The 27,972-nt window shown below is 48.6% G+C and overlaps 2 protein-coding genes across 2 annotated transcripts; one reads left to right on the top strand and one right to left on the bottom strand.

Moving 5' to 3' along the window:
- Positions 1-402: 402 nt before the first annotated feature.
- Positions 403-19,454, top strand: GL218_06668 (uncharacterized protein; the record flags this gene model as incomplete). The annotated part of the gene is made up of 4 exons (XM_033583393.1): positions 403-14,557; positions 14,672-16,545; positions 17,488-17,724; positions 17,925-19,454. 4 exons carry the CDS (start codon positions 403-405, stop codon positions 19,452-19,454), a joined length of 17,796 nt encoding a protein of 5,931 aa, XP_033433312.1.
- A 1,137-nt stretch (positions 19,455-20,591) lies between these two features.
- Positions 20,592-23,405, bottom strand: GL218_06667 (uncharacterized protein; the record flags this gene model as incomplete). Its single annotated transcript, XM_033583392.1, has 5 exons — positions 20,592-20,696; positions 20,766-22,010; positions 22,063-22,581; positions 22,635-22,935; positions 23,311-23,405. The coding sequence occupies 5 exons, from the start codon at positions 23,403-23,405 to the stop codon at positions 20,592-20,594; spliced, it is 2,265 nt and encodes a 754-aa protein (XP_033433309.1).
- Positions 23,406-27,972: the final 4,567 nt, after the last annotated feature.

The raw sequence follows: 27,972 nt of genomic DNA, 5'->3' as shown, positions 1-27,972 counted from the left end.
TGGAACAGCTGAAGGCCTCCATCCAACTTTTTAAATTATTATGCGACAAGAAGTGGAAAGCGGCGAAGGAAACAAAAACCTCCCAGCCACCCCTTCATCAACAATTAGGAGTGTTAGCCGCCTTATGTGGGGCTATCTATATCTGGCAGCAAGCATTGATTTTATAGTACATAGTTACTGCTACAGTACCATCCTTCAGCTCGGTTTTAAGTCATTTCCCAGCCCTTGATAGTTTCCTATATGTCCCCACAGTTGTAATCGGCATCTAAACAAAACATCGTTATACTCAATTTTTGGCCCGTCGCGACGGTATACCAACTTAATTAATGTACACTCTTATTAATCATTCTAGAGTGTTTTCTGAATGGACTCGACTATACGTAACGAGTCTAATTCTGTAAGATGATGACCCGAGAGCATCATCGCCGGCGGAGCCCCGAATCCTCTCGCCGTCGGCGCAAAGAGCGGCGCGATTCTAGAGAGCAACTTCGGAATCAGCAATTAGCACTACCTGCACCGCCTCCGGAAGAGGAAGAACGAAACGAACTCATACACCTTCGATCGCGTGCACCCTCGCCCCTTTCATCGTCATCCTCCACTTCTTCCTCCTTATTAAATATCTCCCGTCCCTCTAGGAGATTCGGGCTTGGCGCGTTTTTTGGTGGCGGTGGCGGTGGGCGGAAGCAACATCGTGTAAAAAAGAAGCGTAGCCGTTTTCTTCGGTTCGGGAATTCTTCCTCGTCATCTGTAGGCTCGGATCTTGCCTATGGAAGAGGGTACGTCGAACGGCAGAGGAGTCGCGAATTCAGCCCCCCTAGTAGTAGTGCTGGTAGGCCGCGTCCGAAACGTGATCAGACGGATGAAGAAATACTTGAATTAGGAAGACAGTTTGCCGAGATTGCTAGACAACAAAATGCCGAAGATCTTAAAGCAGCTGGGAGGAGCCGGCCGTCGACATTGGTTGGTGCTGCGGCGGCCCTGACTCAGTTTCGTCGAACAAATAGCGGGAACTCGAACAGGGGGGTTGGAAGCTCTAAACCCCGCCGTGATGATTCTTCAGATGACTCGGAGTGGGAGTCCGCTTCTGAAGACGAGTCATCGTCCAGCGAGTTTGACTCTGGCCTTGCCTATGGCTCCTCGGGACTTAGCCTGCCTAATACTATTAACCAGCCTATTCCCCGTCAGAGTACCCCTAGCTCTTCACGTTCCCCCCGTCCCTCTCAAGTTTCAATTTATGGCCCCCCTCTCCGCCGTAAATCTTCGGTGGTCGATCCGAGCCTCTTCGGACCCGTAAATTCGCTCCGAGGTTATGTTGAGGCTCCTTGTGGGTTTGAAACGGTTGACCGATCCACGGTTGTTGGATCTCCGCGACCGTACGAACCTTCAATAACTCCTACAATAACTCCTAGTGAAGCTACACCTGATAATCGCCCGTTACAACTGGTATATCCAGCTCCAACATCTGATCCAAAACGCTTTGATGTTTATAATGGCCCCGTCGTGTCTAGCCAACAGGACTTGTCTGCCCCGCCTCGACCTGCACCAGTACCCATACAACATCCAAGGCCCATAGTGCAGGTGCCCAGGAGAGTTCTCGACTCAGTGGAAACGGGTTCTGGATACTCAGAGCATGTGTCATCTAAAAAAGTGCCCGAAGATACTGTTGTTGTACCAGGCTCTGATCGTAAAGATGACCACAACAAGCTCGAAGAGAAGCGTGATCGTGACAATGAGCGCCGGCCAAAGCGTTCAGACGCTGGCGTACAGGCTCGGAAGGGTGAAGAGCGTAAGAGTCATGATAACGTCCCTCCGGCTCGTAATGATCTCACTGAAGTACCTCGAGAAACGCGGTTTGGAAATGGCCTAGAGTTTAAAAGAGATTGGCATTACCGGGAAAAGATAGTGCCCGAATTAAAACGGAAGTCTGAAGAGGAGGGACGCCGTCGTGACGAGCACGATGACGATAGCTCTGATCACGATCTAACGCGTAACAAGCGCAAAATCGACCCAGAAGATGAACGGAAGATTATCCGCGAAGAGACTTACGAAAAGGAACGCCGTGGCAGAGACGGTGCCAATCGCTCTAGTGTGGGAAGCTACCAACCTGTGAATGGCCCCGAGTATCCTATGCGAGAGGGTCCAATTGATCCATTTCAGTATCAAGTAGCTGATGATGCTTTTCAGACTCCTCCTTACACGACACCGAAACGACCTCTAACGCCGAATGTGATAACTGTAGATCGCGAACCTAATTTCTCCCCGGAACGACTTAGTCGGAAAGACTCTTATGAGCGGGAACTTCGTGATGCACATGAAATATACCAAACTGCTGAGCACGCGACGGCTCCTATAAGCGGGGTTGCATTTGCTGCCGCCGCTGCGGCGGTGATGGCTGAAGATCGCCGTGGACGTAGTCATAGCCGAGGTGGCGATGCTAGCTCTAGGAATAGATCGCGACGGGATGAATCCCCAAAACGTGAAAAAGATGCTGTCCAAGAAGATGCTGACCGTTATTATCGGGAAGCAGAACTTGCGCGCAGAATCAAGGACGCGGAGATACGGGATGCCGAGTCTTCGGTTGTAGGTAAATGGAAGCAGGACCAGCAACCGGTGATTGTGGATGTTGTGTCACCCCCAGAAATGGATCACGCAAAGAAGAAGAGCGCCTACGATGCGCCCGATGCTGATGTCCGTATTGATAATGTTCTAGAACATCCTAATGAGCTTTCTCGTTTTCGAACGCTGGATATCAAAGGTCTCACTAGGATCCCCGTATTCACGGCGAGAGACCCTTCCGCTGAACGAGAGCGGCCGATGCTTAATATCGTGCGGCCTACGCCTGTTCCCACACCGATTCCAGAAGGACAGCGACACGCGGAAGAGCCTCTTCCTAAGCTTGTCAGGAAGATTGATATTCCTCCCCCTAAGGTCGTATCTGACGTAGTTACTGAATCTCGAAGCGAAGTAGCCCCGGCGCCATTGATAGCAAAATCTGTCAGTTGGGGAGAGAATCAGACAAAACGCTACGTTGTGGAGAGTCCGGAGAGAGAGGATGACCCGTATTCGGGGACTAAGATTGTGACGCCTGCTAAGCCTCCAAGAAGTCGGGCCGGGAGAAAGAGTTCTTGGGGATTAGCATCCATTGCAGCAGCTCTCGGTGGTGGCGGTAGCAATAAAAACGCGTCTTCGAGTACATCGGGGCAGACTGCTGTTGTTGAAGCGACCGAACCTAAAAAAGCTTCAAGGAACGGAGACGAACCCGCAAATCGTAGAGCTTCGGTCCCATTCAAGAGCACATATGATAGCCCACCTATCCCTGGTCCCAAACCCTCCAACCTAAAGGGTGCCCAGATGCCGGGTTCATTTGCTGAAGACCCGGTTTTTACAGCAAATATAGCCGCCGCTCTCGAAGGCAGTGGATTTGACCCTAATATCGTTATTAACGATGCAAGTTTTCATAAGCGTGATTCACCGCCTGGGCCGAATGACTTTAGCGTATATCAAGCACCGTTTGTGGAGTCAGTGGCCGACTTGGGAACAGTTGACGGTTCAGGGACTACCACTTCACAGGGTGTCCGGGAACATGGTTTCGTTATTGGGGAGGTCGAGACGCCACCTGACGAGAGGGATATCTCGACCGATAAATCGCGAATTCTTCCCGAACTCAACAGCGTAGAGCAGCGCAAGCAGGACAAGGCCCTCGAACGAGACAGTGCCGAAAGGCCCCATGCTATTGTCGATGGCAGTGAGGCTATACGACTTTCGAGATCCAATACAGAAGACGACTGGGATGTGCTATCGAATGAGTTTAGCAAAAAGGAGAGAAAGAAACGCGAGAAAGCAGCAAGAGCTCAAACATTGGATGATACATTAATTGGCAATAAGGCCCGAAACGAGCAAAATCTAGAGGCGGAATTTTTCGCTGAAGGGGAAGACAGCTCACCTAAGAAAAGGTCAAAGAAGTCGAAAAAGGCTGTCGTTGTCCAAGAGGATTCGAGACAGCCTGACATTGTAGAGAGCCCCAAGGTTGTAGCTCTAGTCGATGGTATTCGGGATGTACAAAATGTCAATACTGTGCAGATTGACACGTTAGATCGTCTAGATGAGAGCAACAAGAGATCTAAGCGTGACCTAGAAATATATAACTCGCCTTCAATACCCACACCGAAGCCCGATACTTCAAAGAACGGGCCGAGGGGGCCTGGTGGAGCGGATATCTTTTTTACTCCTGATGACGAATCTGGTAGTTCAAGAAAGGATAGCTGGAGGGCTAGGCGAGACTCGGGTGGATCTTTTTCGAGGACAGTCCTGCCATCGGAACTTTCAACAGCAAGCTCTTACGGGATAATCGATACCGCGGATAGTATAATCGAGACCGAAGAGGAGTGGGATACACCGAAAAAGAGCAAAAGGAAATCGAAGCGTGATAGTGGGGCATATGATTCACCACCCAGGTCTGTACCAATCTTGGAGGCTGCCCCTGACCTTGTTCAAAAAGTAGACGTTACTTCTCTTCCTAAAAGCGAACAAGGTACTCTAAGAAAGGGTAAAAAGAGTAAGAGTGGCTCTGTTGATGATGAATTTGCGTTTCCGACTGTCCGTGGCCTCGAAGGCTGGGACTCGTTCAACGAGTCAAAGAATAAGTCTACGCAAGACGCCAGTGCTCACGACTCCCTGCCGCGTGTAGCGCTCCCTGTTGAAGATCTTTACGATAGTCCAAAGGAGATGATCGAATCCGCCAGTGATATACGTAGTGAAAAGACAGCTGCAGCAGAAGAGGAGTTAGATACACCGAGGAAATCGAGGAAATCGAAGAAGTCTACGCGAAGTTCGATTCCATACGAGGATCGGCCCTCAACACCTCAATCCGTAGCTCCATCTGAAGCCTCCGTGGGAAGTTCCAAGAGATCGAAACGGGATTCCTATCCTGATCCGTTATCGACGCCATCAAGGTCAGCTCCGGCCTCTGACGCGGGTACCGATGATTCTCGGAAGAAGAGCAAGAAAAAGAGAAACGTTCCCGCCAATTTACCTGAAAACGAGAATGATCTTACTGAAGGAGGACCGTCCGATAAGGGAAAGGGTCGATCTAAGATCTTAGATTATGATGCTGACTCTGTAGTTCCGAACCAAGCTCGTTACGACGATAGCCAACCGACTAGTAACCAGACAAGGGATGACAAGGCAGACCAAGCTAAAGCTGTGACCTCCACTCCGAGCAGTGCTGGTAAAAAGGATCGCAAAGGCTCTACGAGTTTCTTCGGCCGCTTAAAATCTTCAATTGGGATAGTAGAAGAAAAGGAACCTCTACGCAAATTGGATGAGGACAAGAATGATCCTTTTTTAGGTAATGCCGGCATCCTTGGCGCAGGTGTCGGCTCGACGGGCGATGCTATCATGTCCCAAGAGCCTCAGCCAAATGCCACCAATGCTCCTTTGGATGAGGAATCCCAAACCGTCCCCTTCATTCCCCAGAGACAATCAACTTTATCACGAGAAGCAGAGCTTATCGACCCCGAGATTATCCCGCGGGAAATTCGGCCTGCCATAGATCCTAAGCATGGTGACCTGTTACCTTTACCTCCAAGTCGCTCTGTGTCTCCTCTTTCTAAGCTTGGCGATGACTTTCCACCTCTACCGGATAGCCGTCCCGAGACACCTGAGAATGAACGACATTCGCGCGAGGCGCCTACTCATACTCGTCGTCGTAGCACCCTTGAAACGCCGACTAGGCCAAAAACGCCTAGTCAAAGCGCGATACCTATCCAATTTTTCCGTCCGGGGCATAGGCATACACCGAGCAATGGAAGATCTTCACCGTCGGTGTCACCAATAACTGCCACTGTAGAATTCGGAAGCGAATCGAAGAATCGTTCTCGCCCAGCATCCTGGGAAGCCTCTCGGGACTTCAAACCCTTACTTCTTCTCCAGAGGGCGCTACGGGGATCGATCGACTTATCAAACTCTCCCGAGAGAGAATCTTCGCCTTCGGGGTCTGAACTTCGTGAGCGAGGCTCGCCTTCATCAGCCCACCTGATTCTAGAGTCTCCCGACCGAGACCACCCTTTCCGCGATAATATCTTTTCCGGACCACTGTCATCGCCAGCTGTGATATCTGCAGAAAAACCAGAAAGCTCGCATGCGGTTGAGAAAGCCCTTCAACTTGATGAAGACGCCTTCAGGCAACTACCTAGCGAAGCTTCATTCCACCGAAATAGTAGAGCAGATGGTTCCCACTTGTCTCCTCTCCCTGAAGAGTCAGACTTGAAGCTGGCTGAGGATGATTCTCATAGTCCTTTCAGCTCGCCAACTTTCTTAGTAGCCCCTAGCATTGGAGATCGAGGTGATTCCATCCAAGGCCTTCTCAAAGATAACTTGGAGGATAGTGTTGTTTCAACAGAAGCAGCGATGCCTATCATAGGAGAACCAGAAATTACGATCACATCTGATGACCGTAGCTTAAGTCAGGCCAACGAGGCCGTTGTTTCTACAGGAACACCGCACGAATTTCTTCCCGTTTCGGACTTCTTTCCTGGAAGTAAAACGCCAGATTCGATCGATACCTTCGATACTGCTCTGAGCAACGCAGGTGACCATAGACCTCTAGAATCTAGTGGTTTCTTGGACAATGGTCAAGACGACGATAAGATACAAGAGAGGGGATTGAGCGATATCGACGAATTATTAATGGGCTCGACTAATACAAAAGCTACTCCGCTCCAAGATGAAATTCTCGGCGGTATTGCATACGAGCGAATTTCGCCTGCTGGACAAGTGGAGTCTGTACCGGCTATTACCTCTACAAAAGATGCACTAAAGGCTTTGGAAGAAGACCTAGATGATAATAAATCGATCGAAACACTGGCGCCCGAATCCTCCATATCAGAAGTGCACGAGGAGCAACCTTCAATTGAAGTGCAGGAACCCGACTCTGATGCCTCGACTATTTCGCAGAGTACAAGTACTACGCTAAACAAAAGCAAGAAAAAGAAGAACCGCAAGTCTCAATCTGCGGAGCTTAGTCTAGAAAGCCCACTCATAACTACGGATACTCGAAACGTAGAACTAGACGAGCTGCCCTTACATCGAGCTGGTGATGCTGTTCCAGTCTACAGCAACCTGATCCCCACCGAGAAATTGCCTTTGGTCGAAGAGAAACCGGCCATTGTTGAAGAACTCGCTTTCGGCCACGAAGAGCCAGCCATACCTGAGTCCAAGACACCTGAGGTTGAAGTAGACAGTCCTAAGATTGAGCTACAGGTAGAGCCAGAGCCAGCTCCTATCCCATTAGATATAGCCGCTGTTGAGAAGCCTACTGCCCCTGAATCTGAGATTGCCATACATCCGGAAGTATCTAATATTGAGCTGGGAGTTCCTTCAACTAACCCGGAACGTAGTGTTGTCGAGTTAGAGACTACTGCGACTGAACCAGAGATATCCTCTACTGAGCCCATAGCGACTCCTGAACCAGTACTTCCAAGCGGCGAAGCAAGCACGGTGGAAACCAAGCTGAACGCTGGAGAAACTCGTATCGAAGAGCCAGAGACCTCTACCGTTCAGAAAGACGTCCCTGCTACTGAAGCTGAATTAACCGGAGTGAAACCAGAAACGCCTAACGCTGAACTAGAACCGGTTGCCAAGTTAGAGCTGACTACAGTCGGAAGCGAGACTCCCACTATTCAGGCAGAGCCTACCATAATTGGAGTAGAGTCAGCCTCTGAACAAGAATCAGCCCTACCCAATGCTGAGCTAGAGAAGCCGGAGCAACTTGAGACAACCCTTGAGCTTTCTCCTAGTGCCTCTGAGAAAGATGAGAAAAAGGAAGAGGATATTCAGCGGCCATTATTAGAGAATGAGGAAGCCGAACCTGTCACCTCTGTTGAAGAACCAACCAAAGAAGCCGAGGAGTTAACACAGGAGACCAGCGTAGAGAGTCCCCGTGCACTTCCTGTTGGCCCACAAATCTCCAGTCAAGATCAACCAGAAGCTACTTCACCAGAACCGCGTGATGGCCAATTGGACTCGCCTGAGGAAATTCCTACCATAGAGACGTCCGAGAATGAGGAGAACAAGACACAAACAACAGTACCTGAGCCAGAGGACCAAGTTGTTGATGAACAAATCTCAGCCCAGGAGGAAGAGGGTCAGCCTCTTTCTAAATCACCGCCTCTTCCAATAGTGCAAGCCGAGGACCAGCAACCTGATACTCCTGTGGAAGGCTTCGCAGAAGCACCAGCTAGCTTGATACAAACTGAACAGCAACCAAATATATTTCCCGAAAATCAATCAATTAGCGAACAGGTGCTCCAAGAAGAGCCTACAAGGCCCAGTGATGCCAATTGGGATAACGAGAAGACGTCACGAGAAACACTTTCTCCAAACCAGCCGATGGAGCCGATATTGAGCAACCCCGCGGTTGATAGCCACGACGATTTTCAGTCTACAGTCCCCGTTCTTGGACAAGATGAGCAGCCGCAATCGGCATCGAAATCAGTTTTAGAAGAGACCCATTCGCCTGACGATTCTATAAAGCTTGCAGTTCCTATTGTGGACGGAGAACAACACGATGAGCAACCCACTTTGACTGAAACTAACCTGCAGCGCTCCATCGAACAGGCATCAAACGGCTCGACATTATTGAAGGACACTAACGTGGATGAATCATCGCCGCAGCTCGATATACTTAGCGGTGAAGATACTAGGGACCAGCAGGGACCTGCGCCAACCGATCTAACTGAGGTTCCGCTTTCTAAGCCCGACTGGAGCGAGAGCTCAGAAGACAAGCAAGACAAATCAACCGTACCATTCCAAGCGGTAGAGGAAGCACCGAGTTTATTCCCAGAAACCGATGAGGCCCAACCGCCGAGTCTTCCCAACGAAGTGATCAATGAAGAGGCACGGGAAACGACCCGATTATTAGATGAACCCGGCAGCGAGAAGGGGGAAAGCAAGGAAATGAGCCAAGACGTGTCAGAAGTGGTTGACGCTTCTGCATTAACTGGTCCCAATCCGGAACCGGCGCCCCAACCAACACCCTTTGAAGCTGATGTTAACGAGCTTCAAGTCGTTAGCGATGTTCCCAAACAGCCGTCCCAAGACCGCGATAATGAATTGGATGCGTCACTCACGAAGGTGCAGTCTGTACCTCAATCAATTGTAGAGGATGCGCAGAAGCCAGTTGTAGAACAAGCTGAACCAACTGCGGATATTGTTTTGTCTGAACCAGATACCTCTAGCAAGGAATCCCAAAATAAGAGCGAGGAAAGCCAAGTGGACACTACCGATGCAATTGATGCACCTGCATTAAGTGGAGAACTAGAATCTAAGGAATCTGAGGAATCTAACAAATCTGTGGGGGAGCCCATGATTGTGGAGACAAATATTGATAGCAAACCACCCCCCTACTCTCCCGCTCCCGCTCCCGAAGTTGACAAAGTTGACGTGACAGCTGTCACTCAGGTGGAAAATCAAGCCCCCGAGTCCGAGTCAACCCCTAGCAAAGAAGAGGAAGACGAAGAAAAGCGTGGTCCTATCCAAGTCGAGACTGTCACTAACAATATTCCCCAGGAAACACCGGAAATTCTGGATGCGCGGGTTGATGCGGACAAGGAAGTAACTTCACCTACTCAACTTACCACTGATAGAATTAGCGACGACGCCCAAGCAGTTCAAGCAAAAGAAGATACGGACGGGAAACCTGAAAATATCTCTACTGACACTAAGGAAACGTCAGCATCTGTCATCTTATCAGAGATACCAACCGAGCCAGTTGTCGTTTCCGAGGATACCGCACAAACCGGAGAGAGTCTTGGTTTAGATCTAAATCCACCTAGCATTGAAAGATCTGAGAAGGACGAAGAAAAGCCCCAGAGCGCCCAATTTCCTGGACCACTCGAACAGGGAGCTATGGAGACTTCGCCGGAACCGGTCGGTGAGACCCCTGCGCCTGGAACAATCTTCAACCCCGACTGGGCCTCTATTGACCTACCGCCCCCACCGGATTACTTACCGGAATCCGAGGTCCATTCTCAAGAGGCATCGGGCAGTTTTGGTGATGTATCGAAAGCTCAACAAGAACCATCTCAGGATCAGCCAATAGACCCATTAGATCAACTTATCCAACATATTGAGGCTAAGACCAAATCAAATACCCTTGACGACTTACGAGATGGGCCAGACCTAAAGGATTCCGACGTTGCTGCAGGTACCCAAGAGCAAGCTCCCCAGGAAGATGCAGAAGTTTCAATGGAAGCCCAAAACAGTCTACTAGCAGAGGGCGCATCAAAGGGCGAACGTGACATCGTTCAACAACCCTCAGGAGAAATCGTACCAGCGGTGCAGGAAAGTGCAAACGACAATCTACCTACTGAGGCAGACGCTGCCCAAGAGCCTTCTACCCGGGATGAATCCCAAACCATACCAGTCCTGCCAGCTCAAGATACTCTCCCCACTGAACCCACCCCTACAGCAGTCCTCGAGCCACAGGATAATATTGAACAGTCTTCAGAAAGTATGACAAATGACAGCGTTTTAGCAATCTCTCAAGTCGGCGAGCCAACTCGAGCTATGCCTACTTGTTCCGAAGATGATCTGTCGAATCCTCTTACAGAGCATACTACCCTCAGCGATTCACAGGCTGAGTCTAACCTGTTAGCCGAGGATAAGACCCAAAGCACTATGGAAATATTGCCAACGATTGCGGAAGAGGGTGAGAGCGAAGATCAAGACGCGCTCGATTCTACAATAGGAGCAGTGGCGCCAATAACCGAGCCAAGCACAGAGGTCCCTTCCTCAGACCTTATCGAAATGCCATCCACTATATCGCAAGACCAGACTAATCTAGGTGAAGCCGCGTCAGAAACTCCGGTGATATCTGAACCAGTGGAGTCGGTGTCTCAGCCGCATCAAGATGACCCGCAGAGCCCTATAAATAAGGATAAAGGAAAGGAGAAGGAAATTAGCCAAGTACAGGAACGAGAACCCGAGTCGTCCCCCTTACCAATAGAACCTCCGACCGAACAGACGCAATCCCCTACTCCCGAGAGCAGTCAACCGCAAGATGTGATGCCTTTGGACTCACCCTTGGTTCAAGAGATTAAGACGGAGCCACACCTGACTGAGCAAGACCCGCCTGACCTATCCGATTTACCTACCCCCGGAACGAGCAAGACTGCGACCAGCACATTGGATATCTCTCCTTCTCCAACGAAAGAGGCTGAGCCGCGAGCATCAGATGTTACGGGTACAACCGTCCATTCTCAAGATTCTGAGCAGGAACCAGGAGTTCATACAGACAAGGCAGGTGACGATATGTTGATAATCAGGCCTGAGATCGCCCCAAGTGGAGAAGTTACAAATGTCCAGGACCAGGAGAAAACTCGACAAACCAATGATCTAACTGAAAACGCTATGCTAGAGGAAGAACCCGTGGCTGAGCCTGTACGCGACGACGAAAGCCTGGAAAACGTGGTCACGCCCAGGCCAAAGAAAAGCAAAAAAGGGAAAAAGCGAGGAAGCCAGCCAATCTTAGACGATGCGGCATCTATACCAAGCCAAGAGACTACCGAATCCGCCCCAAGCATGCCAGCAGCCGTCGACGAAACAATAAATCCTACGAAGAGCACTATGCCTATAATTAGCGAAGAGCTTTATCTCACGCCCTCGGACAGAGTGGACGAGCTTACCGAAACCGCAACTACGATAGTCCAACAAGATGATTCCAGATCCCCCACAAACAGTCAATCTCCCGAAGCCAATGTTAAGGAAATTGCAGAGCAAGAATCTAAGAGCTCCGAGAGCGTCTCTATCGAAGATAAGGAAGGTGAAGAAAATAAACAACTAACCCTTCTAGATGACAACCTATCCGAGCAAATTCCAGAGCAGGCAGCTAAGGAAAGTCCAGTGGTGCTTTTCACAGACGAACAAAGCGAAATTCAAGCCTCAGCTTCTACAGAAACCTCGAAGGAAGAAAAGTTGGATGAACCTGTCTCTCCTCGAAAGAATAAGAAAGGAAAGAAAGCTAAGGGGGGCAATTCTCACGACGAGAATGTCTCTGCCCCCCAAGTCGAACCTAGTCAAGTATCTATGGGCGCAATAGACAATCATGAGGAGACGGATATTGGCAGATCTACCCCCCAGCAAAGCCCCGAAGGTGCAGACATTATTGATCTTGGCTCTGCTGAAAGTAAAGACATAGAAATCAAGGATGTTGGTCGTTCAGATGATGTACAGTCACAAGAACAAAATCAAGCAGAATTTGAGTCTGCAACTCAACTAGGCATAAGTGAAATTGCAGAGACTGAAAACTTAACACTCGAGAGCTTAAAGGACGAAAAGGTTGAGGAGGCGGCTCCTACTAAGAAAGGCAAAAAGAATAAGAAAAAGAAACGCGCAAGTCTACGGAAAGATGAGACAATTTCACAACAAGAGTCAGCTCAACTCACTAGCGATCTAGCGACTGGTACATCCGCAATCGAGCAGGTCAATACAGAGAAGCTCTCTGTTTCAGAAAATCCTGCAGAGCAAGGCGCTGCAGATCTAACACCTGGCCAAAAAGACGATGGAGAGAAGAAGCCATGCACCCAGGAACCCGAACTTGAGGCCGAGGTGCTGCCCGAACCGGAGCCGGATTCCATCCTCCAGCAACCAGAGTCGCCTATGGAAGTCAGATCTACCAATATATCTCCTGATGTACCTCCCATGAGCATTGAAGATACAATTCCCATTGAAGAGAATTACTTGTCTAGCTTGCCCGAAGTACCGGCCGAGTTCACCAGTATCGAGGAGGCTCCGGTTGTAAATACAGAGGATAATAAACCTTCTGCCGAGGAGAACATACTCACAGTAGTGCCGCCCCAGATTGTCGAGGAGCAGGTTGAAAGGGATACGTTACTAGAGCCTGATATTCCTCTATCGGATCAAACCCCTCCTGAAAATATTGCCACTATTCCTACGTCCGAGGATCTCAACCCCGAGGATACCGCTCAGTCAGTGGTCGTCCAGTCAGAGATCGTTAGCCAGACACCAGAGGAGCAGACCAATGTTGTTTCCTCAATTCCCCCGCGAGAGGAGCCGCTACCCCAGGGACTAGTCCAGTCAGACGAAAAGCACGAGGAAACCGTAGATCCTATCGCATCCGAGACCCCGGCTGAAGTAGTACAGCTTGATGAGTTCTCCAGGTCAGGAGAAGATTTGCAACCAGCAGAATCTACCCAGCTAGAGGCCGCAGTATCAGGAGAGCCCATGCAAACCCAGGATCTGCCAACACAGGAGCCTGCGCAATTAGAGGAGCCAATAGCTACGGAGGAACCGTTGAATCAGGAACTACCCAAGCCAGAAGAGCTCACTCAACCAGGCGAATCTGAGCAATTAGTCTCTGTGCCACAAGATCTTTTGGAGGTAGAAGCACCTGCACAGGAAAATTCAGTACAGCCAGAGGAGTCTACACAACGTTCGGGACTGGAGTTGCTAGCTCAAGCAGAAGAACCTACACAGCTAGAAAGTTCTGAAACCCCTATTCAGGAGCTCCCCGCCACCTTGGATGAAACTGAATCCATGCTGACAAAGAAGTCTAAGAAAAGCAAGGGAAAGAAGAGTGTTAATCAAGCCGAACCAGAACCCGCATCAGAAAGCACGCAGCTAGCTGAAACTCAGACTCAAAAAGAGTTACCAAAACGGTCTAGAGAGCAACATGTGGACCAACGTGCTGAGCAACGGGCGAGCTGGGGTTTCTTTGGAGGGCTTACTGACTCATTCAAGAGTCTCCTGAGTATACAAGAACCTATGACGACCTCGAAAGACAACAAAAATACAGAGGACCTCCCCGAAATGCCTACAAAATCAGAGTCTAAGCCAGAGGAGAAGGAAGCCAGCCAGCTTGAAACGGAGCCTACACTAAAAACCGTGCCCTCATCAGAACCAATAGAGCAATCCCAGCACCTCGATAGTCAGTTAATCGTTGATGATACGTCCACAATCACCACAGATGCTGTACCCGAAGATGTCTTACCTGAGGTGGCTACAAGTAAAAAACCCAAGAAAAAGAAGAAGAAAGCAAGCCAAGTTAGCCAGGAGCCCGAGTCTAGCGCTACGGCCCCTCCAGAGTCCCAAGCACAACCAATTTTACCCGAGGGGTCTCCCATACAAGAGAGCCAGGAACAACTTGATACTCCGCCTAAGGTAGAACATACAACAGCCCCGAGGGGGGAGGAGAAGTCCAGAGAAGATCCCTCTCAATCTTCTGGTAGCAAAATGTCCAAGAAGGAAAGGCGAAAGATGAAAAAATTAGCTGCTTTAGCCGCCGAACTGTTTCAGCCCGAACCTGACTTGAAGGCCAAGGACGAACCAGTAGTGCCTAAAACAGTATCAGGCCCCTCAGAACCACCCACGGAGTTAGTAAATTCAAATTCGGAAGTGCAAAATGCCCCTATTACGACCACTACATCGACGAGCGTTCAGGAAGAGAGCTTACAGTCGCCAACAGTAGAGGCTGAATCCTCGACTCAACCTATCCAAGGACACGTCGGAGATCTTGCCGAAAAAATTGGTGAAGAAATAGGTGCGCCTACGGGCCAAGATACCTTAGCTCCTAGCTCCGAGCCGGCTCTTATAATCTCTGAAGTGGAAAATATAGTCAAGGATAAACAATTGGATGCAACTTCCAATACTATAGGCGAGACCTCACGCGACGTACAAGAATCAAAGAAAGCTTTGGCCGACATCCCTGTCGAAGATCTTGAGAAAGAAAAAGAGGCTCTGATACTCAATACTCTTGAACCAGGCACTGAAATCCCAAATTCCGACCCGCAGTCGCAAAGTTTGCCAGATGTCGAAAAGCAAGATGAGACGGCAGTTATCACAGAACCTTTAATAAGTGAAGAACAATTGCCTACAGAGTCAAATGATATTTCGGAGCTCGTCAAGACACCTAAGATAAGCGCTACCGAGCAACAAGAATTGCCTATCAATGAACAACTCGATACCGACCCTTCTACGCCGAAGGAACCAGAACCTCAGCCTTCCCCTGTTAGCCGCAAGAAGTCAAAAAAGGACAAGAAAAAGAAAAGAATGAATGCCCAAACCGGATTAGAAATAGGCTCGGGAACCCAGACGCCTGTAAGCCAGGAACCGAATACAAGTCATAATTCGAGCGACGTCATCGCAGGGGAGCCCACGGCTCAGGGACCGGAAAGGACAATGGTAAATGAGGGTGAGTGGCCAGAATTCCCAAATAACCCCCCACAAGACGAGACACGCCGCAAAGCGTCGGGCACTTCTACTCCTCTAGAGTCCATAGAAGATGCACTGGCAAACGCTTCTCCGGATACAGTAGCAAAAGAGAACGCCCCGAGAAGACTGACTCCAGAAAATATCTCAGAAGTCGAAGGGCAAGGTTCTAAAGCAAAGGACGTCGAAGAAGGAATCCCCCCCAAGCCGAAAGACCAAGATCAAAATGCTGAAAACATCAATATCAGTCACCCTGACGAGAACAGCGTAGAAGTTCCGGGAATTACTCAACCGCCGTCGCCCGTATCGGAGCGCCATCCTGGCAAAGGGCCTCTTAGCGAAACCAGACAAGACATTTTGGACCACGTCGAGTTACCGGAGCCTGTCACCCCTCCTCGGACTCCGTCAACGGTTGCCGCACACCCGGTCAATGTTGATCTTTCGCCAGCCCAGCTAAGTAGCCATATAGAACATGAGCGTCCATTCGATCAGTCACCGCAGCCAGGCAAGAGGATTAGAACCTATTTGTCCAGCGGCGACCCTACGATATCTGAACTCTCTCCGACTCAACTCAAATTTCCTCGAAATACCGAGAGCTCAAGCTACGATGCCCGCGGGCTGTTACCACCCGCAGGATCATACATCGCAGAAACCAGTGATAACAACGTCGTTTCACATGACATCACTCCTGCCCGAGAGATTGCAGTCTCATATTTTGAATCTCAGTTAATTACAAAGGCTAAAAACTCTCATAACGTCGAAGAGAATAGTGGTGTCAAGAAAATTAGCACTTCTGGTTTACTCCCGGTGCTCACGCCACAACGAGAGATTGCCGCTTCATATTTTGAAAGGCAACCTTCAAATGAGATTCAACCTCGCGACGACACGCCAGAAGACACCACTGGAGAACATGTATTCAATGCACCACAGGTAGCAATGGGCGAGAATATGTCTACTTCACCTGCAGAGTCGCAGTTAAGTCAATTAGATCCCAGGCATGTAGAAAAAGAATCTCTTTCAGCTCAACCTGAGGCTCGGCAGCCAAGCCCTATTCAAGATACGACCACGCCAGCACGTAAGATTGCAGCTATCCTTATGGAATCCCACTTTCATTCATCTAAAAATGCGAAGATGCATAAGGATACAGACTCTCCAGTTCCGGAAATTACTCCTGCAGCGCCCTCGACTGGAGAGGCTGCACATTTAACTGAGAAGTATGCCAACATGAAAACGCCAAACACACAAGATATACTTGATAACCGTGTAGTTTCAGAAATCTCTGAGCCCAAGGCACTGGAGGATAGGCACCCAGAGGTTAATGTAAGCGGTCAAGAGACTGGGCCGAGCACAGGGGCAGATGAACAAAAAGAGGCACCGTCTTCTGATCCTAAGGAGATAGAGCCATCAGGAAATCTCCCAACATATGGAAGCGCTTCCGAGGAAATCGAGAGCCCAGTAGTAGGAAGAGAAGTGCAACAGAACTTACCGGAACCTCGCAGCGCTAGTCGTGAAGGCTTAACATCGAGAGAGCTACCTACTACCGAAATCATACAAAGGCTAGACGATCTAGACACATCGGAGCACAGCAGTGAACCTTCGGAACCAATAGTGGAGCGCAAAATCGACGGAGCATTACTCAAGTCACCAAGTTCAAGGCCTTTAATTCAGGACTACGGAAATTCCGGCCGCAATTCACCCCGTGTCCTTCCTCCAGTAAAGGAAGAGACGGGTGAAGAACTACAAAATGAAGGACAAGATCGGAGTCACGGGATTACAAACAAGACATCGATTATTACAGAGGCGAATAGGGACAGTGGGTTTGTAACAGATTCACCAAATCCGATGCGGCGTAGTTCGATGGACGAATTAAGCCTACGTGACAGCGGTGTGAATTTGCGGGATTGGCCAGAAAAGACGCCTCAAAAAGCTGCAGCATTAGAAGACGAAAGCAGTGTAATTCGCACTCCCCAACCGAATGAAAAAAGAAGCAAAAAGCTAGGATTGGGAAACGAGACACCAAATTTAAGCACACCAATTGCTCGCAGTCAAGATGAGGTACAAGATACTATAGATCCTAGGAAAACGCGTTTGTCGAAATCCCAAGATATAAAATCTCAAGATGTCGGACAAAATTATGGGCAAAGAAGTGTATCGGAAAGTATAAGTCGAGTATCAACACCGCGGATGGAAAATCCAAATCAGCCAAGACGATCTGCATCCAATACAAGCATTTCACGGTTAAAGACACCTGAACCACAACAGTTTCGGCCTGAAAGTCCAGGTGGCCGTAATTTTCGGTCAGGCTCCAACACCCCACCCCTGGCTCTTCGACGCACGGGTAAACGAATGAGCGGTGACCTGAGATCTTTGAGTTCCAACCTCTCCAATAATAACAATGCCTCGAGAGAAAATCTCCACCAAACCCAACAACTTCAGCAAACCACGATACCTGTGGCTAATGAGGGCCGTGTTCGAGCCAAGGACATGACGGACGTATATGTAAGTACATAATAACAACCGTGCTCTATACTTTATGCTCCATGCTCCGTGCTCCTCTTCCCCTGTTACATTATTATCCATCCGTATCCATTCGTATCCATCCCGTATCCATTATTCAACTTTAAACAAATCATTTCGAACCGAACCGAACCTATCAAGCCATGACTGCCGCTACTCTATTTGCTAATCCCCATATGCAGGATGGCTATGGCGAGGGCCGCATTGGATCCCCACGATCTCCAACCCGACCACAGAGCATGCGTCGTCGACAAAGCATACAGGTTCTAGAACTCGAATCAAGAGTCGAGCAATTAGTGGCTGAAAATCGCGCGCTTGCCGATGAAAAGGCCCACGTCGAACAAAACATAACCCATCGAACAGCATCTGCCGTTACCGAACGCGATGCCGAAATCGAAAGTCTTAAGGCCTCACTCGAATGGTTGCACAAAGAAGTCAATCGATTAACTGAGGTTAATGAAGGTCTTCACAGCGCCAATAACGTCCTCGCCCATCAGCATAATGAGAAATACAAACGCCTCGAATCCCAGCACGCGTCGGCAGCCAAAGAACTCGAACGCTCCCACCTAGCTCAAGATAATTACGATAGGACAATACAAGAAAAAGACAGCGAGATCCAAGAGCTACGTGCTCAACTCGAGGTTACCAAAGAGCAGGTCAGGGAAATGCAACGACAAATACTTGCCCATAAACCTCCCGATGCAGACTTCCTTCGTCTTAAAGATGAAGATCACTTTGATCATCGTTGCCAACAATTGTGCCAACATGTACAGCAATGGGTCCTTCGCTTCTCCAAATTTTCCGACATGCGTGCTTGTCGATTGACGAACGAAATCAACGACGAAAAGATTATCGACCGATTAGACAACGCAGTCTTAGACGGTTCCGACGTTGATCAATACCTCAGCGACCGGGTAAGGCGTCGCGACATATTCATGTCCATGACTATGAATATGATTTGGGAGTTTGTCTTCACTCGTTACTTGTTCGGCATGGACCGGGAACACCGGCAGAAGCTCAAGTCTCTAGAGAAGCTTCTATTAGAAGTTGGACCGCCGCATGCTGTCCGCCAGTGGCGCGCCGTAACATTGACGCTACTGTCTAAGAGGCCAGCGTTTGGTGATCAGCGCAACCAGGACACCGAGGCCGTTGTACAGGCCGTCTTTCAAACCCTATGCATGATCCTCCCGCCTCCGTCTAACCTGGAGGCACAAATACAATCCCAGCTCCGCCGTGTCATGCGCGAAGCTGTCGACCTTTCAATCGAGATGCGTACTCAGCGGGCTGAATATATGATGCTACCGCCATTACAACCCGAATACGACGCCAACGGCGACCTAGCACGCACTGTCGCTTTCAACGCAGCGCTCATGAATGAACGATCAGGAGACTCAATCCCTAATGATCAATATGAAGTCCAGCGTGCCATCGTCCGCACGGTGCTCTTCCCACTCGTAGTTAAAAAGGGCGACGATAACGGCGTTGGGGATGAGGAGGTCGTCATCTGCCCTGCACAGGTGCTCGTCGCCAAGCCCCCACGTCACGCCACCATCCGCATAGTCACACCCACATCCGACACAGGCGGCCCGCTATCGCGAGGCGCCACTCCCTCCGCAGCTGCTCCTAGCACCGTCAGTCTTCAGATGCAAGACGCCCCCCTCCCTATGCCAACTCCCCCGCAAGAGGCCGAGTACCTAGAAGGCGGCATCTAGAGAATGACGCCTTCCTCACGTATACACAGAGCAACAGCAACAACGCGAACTCATAACAACAATAATAGTAATAATCATAAACGGAGGGCCTAGGCCAACGGGGCATACGCATTAATGAGGGGGTTCTCTCACGCATCTTAAGATTTAAGATTTCTTTTCAAACTTACGTCACGTTTTGTCTTTTCCACGGATTTACAAAAAACGGGCTTTTGTCTTCTCCCCTTTTTTTGGTAAAGGGGACAGCACAGCGGTGATACCTGGTCCGGCGTTGCCTGCATGAATGAATTGGGGACTTATGCTTTTTTTTTCCCCGCTCAATACCTATCTGCATGAATGAGATTTGTTTTTTTTTTCTTCCTCCTTGTCCAATATCTCGGCTCGGACTGGACTGGGAACGCGCAGAAAGATAGAATTGTTATTAATGAGTCATGACCCCGGATCGTGTTATTTTTTCTTATCACGGATTGTTTTCCTATTACTACTACTACTACTATTCTTCGCTTCGGATGATGATGTATGTATGTATTTATATCAGAAGAGAATTTACGACTATTACTTCAAATTTAATGCATTCGTGGTGTTTTACTGTGACGATATGTAGTGGTTTATCTAGGCTCAGGTAACGGTTAGACGAGGTAAGACACTAGATCCAGGACTATACAGACTTCGTCCTGAGAGAGTATTATCGTAGCTTACAGATATTACTTTGAAAAGTAAGCGAGAGCCCTAATATCCAACGTAGACATTTAAACAAATTATCATAGGACATATACATCTTAAATAGGAGTGACAGCTTCTGATCCTAGAAAGTACTACTTAAAAAATACGATTAGAGCATGACGATAATTAAGCAGATACATATTTTTATTTTTAAACATTCCCCAAAAAGCGAGTGCAAAAGCTCTACAATAATGGTATATCTCCAATCCGTGTCTCGTTAGGTATTCGTTGTACTCCCAACCCGATATACAAATAAAAAGGGAAAAAAAAAAATACAGCTATCCTAGCTCCTTCTCACTACGAATTGCTTCATATCATCGTCTATACTTGAAGTAGATAAAAGTTCAAAGTCCAAAAATAAATAGAAACTCCAAATGTCGACCCATCCTGCCCCATCCTGTCCTGTCCTATCCTATCCTATCCTGTACTCCAACCCGCAGCGCTGAAATTCGGGTCGTGAAAACCCTGTATACTTAATCCGCCAGTTTGCGGATCGTTAGGAAAAAGAGAGTTGATTGTGTCCTGAACCTTGAGTTAGCATGGATGTTAAGAATTTAAAGGGCAACGTAAACAAGGTCGTAAGAGACTTACCCAATCAATATTATCCATGATATTACCGTTGTGAGTCATCCCCGGCCCTCGAGTCCCCGGTGTAGGGATCCGTTGACCCCCTTGCTCTATGCTCGAGCTATCGCTCCCTGGGCTTGCGTGATTCGGCGGTAAGCTCCATAGTGCCTGCCCGTCAGAAACACCGGCAAACACCATCTGCGGTTGTGACATCGGAGGGCCAGCCGGCATTGGCGGAGTATACCCCGGTTCAACCTTGGGTACATCCGGAACTATTCCCTGAGGCGGTTGTTGTAGATGACCTTGCACAGGTGGCGACGGCCGTGAGGTTCCCGCGACGACATTTTGCCCAGGAACAGCCCGTGAGAGGCTTGTGGGCCCACGCATCTTGCGCATGCGCATATACACTGCAGTCTTACCTTGTATCTCGGAAAGGAGCTGTACGGCCTTAGCTTCGGGTGGAAGCCTGCGGTCCATGCCAAAAACGTAGTCCAAGCATGACCATATCCGATCAGCGTCGCGAGACTGTGGTCGGTAATAAACTTCAGTCGCTAATAACAGCGCGATCTGATATTGGAAATAAGCACCAAGATACCATGCCCAATCCTTAAAATTAGAATTGGTCTCAAGCTGTATTGCGAGCTCGACGATCATGATCCCAGATGTGATAAGAAGTTGATTCAGCCGTGGCGGCATTGGATTGGCGGCGTTTGAGTGGTAGGGATGTAGGATCATGACATGCAAGCGATATGTCAACAGATACATGACACATTTTGCATACCTCTGGATTGGCTGTGTGACATCTAGAAGACGATCGTATTTTTCTGACATCCGCCGGCGAAAGTTTTCAATCTTGGTGAGTACGGCTGTTAACGTAGTCCGGCGAGTTTCAAGTCTCCGCCTGTCGATCCATATGATGCGCATCATCTCGTTGATTTCAAAGCGTATTAGGGCAAGAGTATTGTTGGTCCACGCTTCTGATGGCTCTGGTGGTCTTATGGCATGTGTAAGTTCTTCGTCATTGCAGTTTAGAGGCAATTTCGTATCGTAGTCATCTCGCCTGATCACTGGCTTCGGTCCTTGGGCCTCGCAAGTCCGAATATCGAGGAAGCATAATTGGTGCCAGATCAGACGCCGAACATGCGTTTCGAGCGGCGTAAGACCATATGCTTCTCCATCGCGATGTAAACCCATGCACTCAGCCATCCGTACTGCAGCACCAACGAGTACTGAGTGGGCCCGTGACACTTCACCTCTGCATAGGGGAAGCTATCGTGAAATTAGTCATCTTTATAGCTAATTTCGGGGCAACTAAACGTACCATATACATAATAAACGCTTGTATCGTTTCTACCTTGGTAGTTCGTAGAAAGTTTGCCTTGCTTAAGGCGGTTTCCGTGCCCATCTTCAGGCTAGAGACCCAGCTAGCTCTGGGATATCCAACGAACTCAGGTGTGTTCTCATCTACACTGATAGCTCCGCTAAACATAGCACCAAAAATGACAGCTTGCATTGAGGGCCGGGGTTCATATCCGGCGTTTATTTCCTCCCAGAAGGTTGCGTAAGTAGCTTCTAACGTCGGCCTATGGGCACAAGGAGCAATTGGGTGAACACAAGTAAAGTATTGCTTCATTAACTGATCTGCAGCGGCTTTAAATGGTAGGAATTGGAGGATCGACGGTGGCTCCCCTAGCTGACCGAAGAAGAAGCCGGAAGTGGGTACTATATACTGGTCCCCTGGTCTCAGGAACTCGGGTAAGTCATCGATGCCGGATGTCTGTCCTCTGTGCTGAGGAGGTTGCGAGCCCGAAGGCTGTGAACCCGAGATACCGGCCGATATCTAAATTTCACACTATAAGTATCTTATTCATGCGTATTGTAAGCGTCACATACCTCTTCAGATATCCTAGGTCGCGAGAGACCACCTATTCTTTCAGTGATGCGCATTTTCCCGATCTGGATCCCTAGGTCTATCATATCACCCGCCCCGTCAACGTCGTCCTCGTACGTTACGTCTAAAGCTGCAAGTGGTGTAGCCTCTAGATCGCGCTCTTCGTCATCTTCACCTACAATATCGTCGGCCAGACTGCGCTGTTGCAACGTACTCTTGGACGTCGTAGATTTTGCAACATCACGCTCGAGTTCTCGTTCAAGAGTCCCTTGTTTCTCCTTGATTTCGGCGAGGCGCATTTGACTAGCTTCGTCCAGTCGCGGTCCTATGTATAGACAGTCTCGGGCAGCCTTGTTGCAGTTTGTGCAGGACGGGCTCGTCTTGGAGCATTTTAACTTTCTTCTTCGACATTCTAAGCAACTTTTTATAGACGGAGCGCAAGAAACAAAACGTTGGTCTTCCGGCTAAGTTTAGAGGAACATGCCGGGAAACCAAGTTTTGTTTCCAGGATACTCCGTGCTTGTAAATTAGCATCCATACTTCGTATCGGTAAAGAGGACGTAAGGAGGTGGGACATGTTAGAGATAAATAATATGTATGTCCGAATCACCTTTCTTTTTTTTTTCTTTTCTTTTTGGTCTTTGCGTCGGGAATATGGGAATAGGGGGTATATCTCACCTATTAATCATGCGGTTGCGCCGGCGAATAGGCTTAGCCTGCCAGGCGGCGCGTGAGTCCGGATCTAAGCCGGCCACGTGGTCTGTTTGTTCCATAGTTGAGGAGCGGTATTATAGTGGGAAACCGGCCGGAGTTGGCGCGGGATTATGAAGAACTACTCTAGCCGTGCTAATACGCCGACGCCGCCCTGTGGATCGTCGGCTCGATCTCATAGGTCCATCTAACTCCCCCAGATTTCATGTCAGATCTCACCCAGAATGCCGGAGATTTTGGTATCGGTTAATTGGGCGCCGAGATCAATTTATTTGCGTCTCGGGCTCGGTGGGTATTCGTAGGATTCTCTCGATACAATACGATAAAAGTACGGACGTAAATCAAGTCGTCTATTAGGTGTGGCGATCAAAGGTCTATTATATGGAATCAGAATAGAACCTGGTCAGTTGTCGGCATCTGCACCCACATCTTTGCTATTAGGACAAGCTAGGCGGATTCTGTACATCGAAGGGGGGTGGTAATATACCGATATCTTGGGCTCCCTTGCATATAATCAACGTCCATGAATCGAAGCAGTAGCGTTATAGATCCCTCCGTCGCCGCTGCAGCAGATGATGCATGGCGGAACCGCCCACGAATAGCCGTAGGGTATCAAGCGAGCCCGGGGGGGTCAGAGCGAGAGAGAGAGAAGGTTATGTAAGAGGGAAAGGAAAAGGGCAGGGTTGTCTACTCCGCCATGGCTAATAGGCGAATGGGATTGAAAATGGCAGATATATTAAAGGGATGAGAAGATTATAGAGTTATAGAGAGTATGTACCTAAAGATAGGCGCGCAAGCGGTGGGGTTATTGTTCTCTTGCGCCTACCTCTTATTGTACGCACGTGGTTGAGTAGCTTCCATACACCGAAGCATTGAGACACGGGGCTTAGTATCTCATAATGTACCTAACCTAAGGTTTACTAGGTAGGGTAGTGGGTAGGTAGGTAGGTACCGTACCTACTATCTACATACATGTATGTAATGGATGTTTACGCAGAAGTAACAATACGCCTGTATTCTCTAGCACTTACCTTAGTTACTAAAGCATACCTAACCTAATGGAAAATACACTAGACGAACATCAATAGTGGGTACCTAAATATGTAGTGGCTCGTCCAGCGACTCGGGTAACGTACCCCGAATAAGCGGAGAAAGGGCTCAAGGAACTATCAGGGAACAACCCTTTATATAGAAGTTAAGCCTAACCATTTATGGTTACCAATCAAGAACCTCGAACGTCCTTTCAGGAGACCCTTCGCGAGCATTCCCGTTTTCTTGTTTCTGCATCTCGTCTGTTGCATATTGACTACTATATGCGTTGATTACCTACCTATCCAGCTTCGGGCGGCGCCGCCGACGCAGTCCTCAAACAATATCTACATAACAATAGATACCTTAGGTAGGTAAGTAGATAATACCTAATACATACCTACACAATGTAAGGAACTACATGTATGTTAGGTACTCTTATAACTCTCTCAGCCCCTTACCACATCGAGGAATATTGGTTACAACTTATCAGCCCAACCCAGTGTTCAAGGTATCTACTGTGGTAATACTGTGGTAAGACCGTAAGAGGCTGACGCCCAAGTCCGTTAATGCCTGTGTTGCCTGTGTTGCTCAAGACATCCATCCTACATCCTAGCTGCCGTGTAACCGATAGTAATGTAATAACAAGCTCAACTCTTTCTAACAGAAACTTTAAGCTGTCATAGATACCAATCACCACCCTCCTTTCCTCACGTTTTAACAAGCGAACCCAGCCAGAATCAGTCCATAATGCAATGTATTACGTAGTTTGCACGACATTCTCCTTGTCATACAGGCATTCTTTCTATTTTTTCCCTCTATGTAGGTAGGTATATAGGTATATAGGTATATATTGACCATATATGCTGATCACATACCCCGGCGTGTGTCAATACATCGCGCGCATAATATCCAACAGTCGTGGTTTTATATGTATATCACATTCGACTATCACCTAGCAGTTTACTAGACAGCAGGACTAGACAGCAGGAATTGTGTTTTTTTCTTTTTCTTCTCAAGCCACCCTGGCTTCGGCCGGCGCCTCATCCGGTATTATTACGGCGATGCCGGGCATTATTTATTCTCCATTGCTTCAGAGCCAATCCAATCTCTAACATCTTATCGCGCCCAACATGCTTGTCTATTAACGACAAAAACCACCGCAACCGGGTAACCCTACCCGGATTCCCTTCTGCAAGGTCCCTTGTGATATTGTGGAGTAGTGCTCGCAGGGCTATTGTCGGTATTACTGTGCCGCGTCTATTTTGGAAGTAGGTGATACACCGTGAAATAAAAGCAAAAGATTGCCTGGGCGAGATATTCTGTGAGATAGCAAATGCCATTGCTGCTTTTGTTGCTGCCTTGGTTTCTTTCAGGAGCTTACTTCTCGTGATGAACTTGACAGGTCTTTGACTTCGTCTTTGCTCTTCCAGTAGCCGCTTTACCCGTAGAGCACTTATAATTTTGATATGCCTAGATGACCGATTTCCTATCAGAGTTTTCAAGGTCTCGGTAGATAAGTTAGTGTCCCAGAAATTTTTAGTGTCGGCCTTTATTTTGCCTCCCACTCTACTTTCTCTGTAGAGACTTAAGATTTCTATGGCTAGAACTGGATCGCCCATCCCAATAGCAATATTAGCTAAGGGGGTTGCCGCGCTCTTGGCAAGGATCCGCATTCCTTTCGCGAAGTTCATAATGTCTTGCTCTCGGCCGAGTTGATTGAGGAACTCGCAAAGGCCTTTCGCAAGGTCGAATTGGCCTGTCTTCCACAGTTCCATGCCGAAGTAACCGTAGCACGCCAAATCTTTTTTTCGAGTTCGCCGGAGCACCTGGTGTAAATTTTCGTGACTCTTTAGCGAAGAACGACACCTAGCCAGATACATTTCGCAAATCTCTCTGTTCGTAAGAGGTTTTGCGTCTTTGCCAGCTTCAAGAATACGAGCTATCCGTACAAGGTGACGGTCGTCTACGCTTGGTAATCGGGCTAAGAGTTGTAGCCATCCTAGACGCATTCGAGGGAAATATACGTCTGTCGAGTCCCTATGCATCAACAAATACTGGGTACCGCTTTCTAATATATGGAGATGTTCGGCTAGGTTAAGTCTCCTCAAGGGTTCGGCTATTTTATTAGTTTGCCGGATCACAGCCGTACGCTTCCAGGTACGGGCTGAGGCAATCAAGTAGACACGCAAATTTGCTAGAACGCCTGTTGATACGTCGTTTAAGTAACCTTCCGGTATTTGATTCATAGCTTTTGTAAAAATGCGCAGGCTATTAATCCGCAGCTCTGAAATTCTTTGTAGCAAGTCGCACCAAATAAATTTGTCTAGAGAGCTATGCTCTTGTACTCGGCGGCTAGAAAGACCTACAATAGTCGCGTCGAGTAGATCTAGCTTAATTCGATCAACGGCCCATTTGAAATGTTGCCCAGCGCCCGCTCGTGGTGTATTAATCCTCTGTTGGATGCTATCTAATACGGCGCAGATAACGTCGCCAGAGTAGAAGCCGCCGGTAAGGTAATCTTCCCAACTACGGCAGAACTGTGTAAAATTTGGCCTTGTCGCCGCCGTTTCCTCAGATTCTAAATCTCGAAAGATAAGATTTATCCCAGTATCGGTGATTTGCGTTGGTGTGGTCTGAGCGTCCCAAGTAATTTTTGATAATGAGTTGTCTACAACCCATTCTTTTGGTATAATATCATCATGAGAAGGCTCAGAAAACCAGTTCCGCATGGCTCCGGCCAAGGTCCGTTCTTGCGCGCTCTCGTCCTGGTGTTGTTGAAGTCGCGTACGAGGCGGTGATGGCGGTTTCCAACGCCATTGTGTCAGGTCTGCTAAGTTCTCGAGCCCCCATAGCGGCGAAGAAGAGCGCAAGTGACCTGGGTTCAATTCTACCATGTGTCTTTTCCCCATACGTCTTCGATTCTCCATAGGACCGGGAACAGAGGAGCCATAACGAGCGATTGTCCTTGACTTCGCACAGTAACGATCGAATGTGGCGGCGAGAAGGGCCTCCGGGACCCAAATGCTATCGTTTTGCGGACGTATGTGGCGGTTGGCGGCTCGACGACATTGCGAAGCCAAGGCGGGAGACATGAGCGGAGGGGAGGTAGAGGAGGATAAGACGTATAAATCCTCCTTTCAATCATAAGTAAATTTGATAGATCTAGTCAAATCATTTCAAATAAACGGGTAGTTAATCGATATTTCCGCTAACGGTTGTAATACACCCGGTCGACGCGATTGGGCGTCAACGAGGATACATGAGCATTAAATTGCGAAAGCTTGTGAAAGAATTGAAGTCGAAAGTTGGAGCTTGGGAAACAATTGAAAGAAGCTTATTGGTCCAGCTCTAGCTTCTCGTCTCCACTATGAGCATTCTGTACCCGATGATGTATAGTGGACTCCTTACATAAGACTCTTACAGGGGCACATCCCACCATTGGAGCTAACAAACCGTGGGGTCAAACGAAGACGGGGAGGGACGGGACAACCTTTACATTGTCTCAAGATTTCCCCCAAGACATATACCGGGGGGCTTTTTTTTTTTTTTTTTTTTTTGGTTTTTTCAATTATATTCTCAGCGCACTCGTCACTAATC

Source organism: Daldinia childiae (assembly GCF_008694065.1).
Source record: "Daldinia childiae strain JS-1345 chromosome Unknown Scaffold7, whole genome shotgun sequence".
Lineage (NCBI taxonomy): Eukaryota > Fungi > Ascomycota > Sordariomycetes > Xylariales > Hypoxylaceae > Daldinia > Daldinia childiae.
Note: the sequence above shows the minus strand (reverse complement) of the source record. Positions and strands in the feature narration are given on the sequence as shown.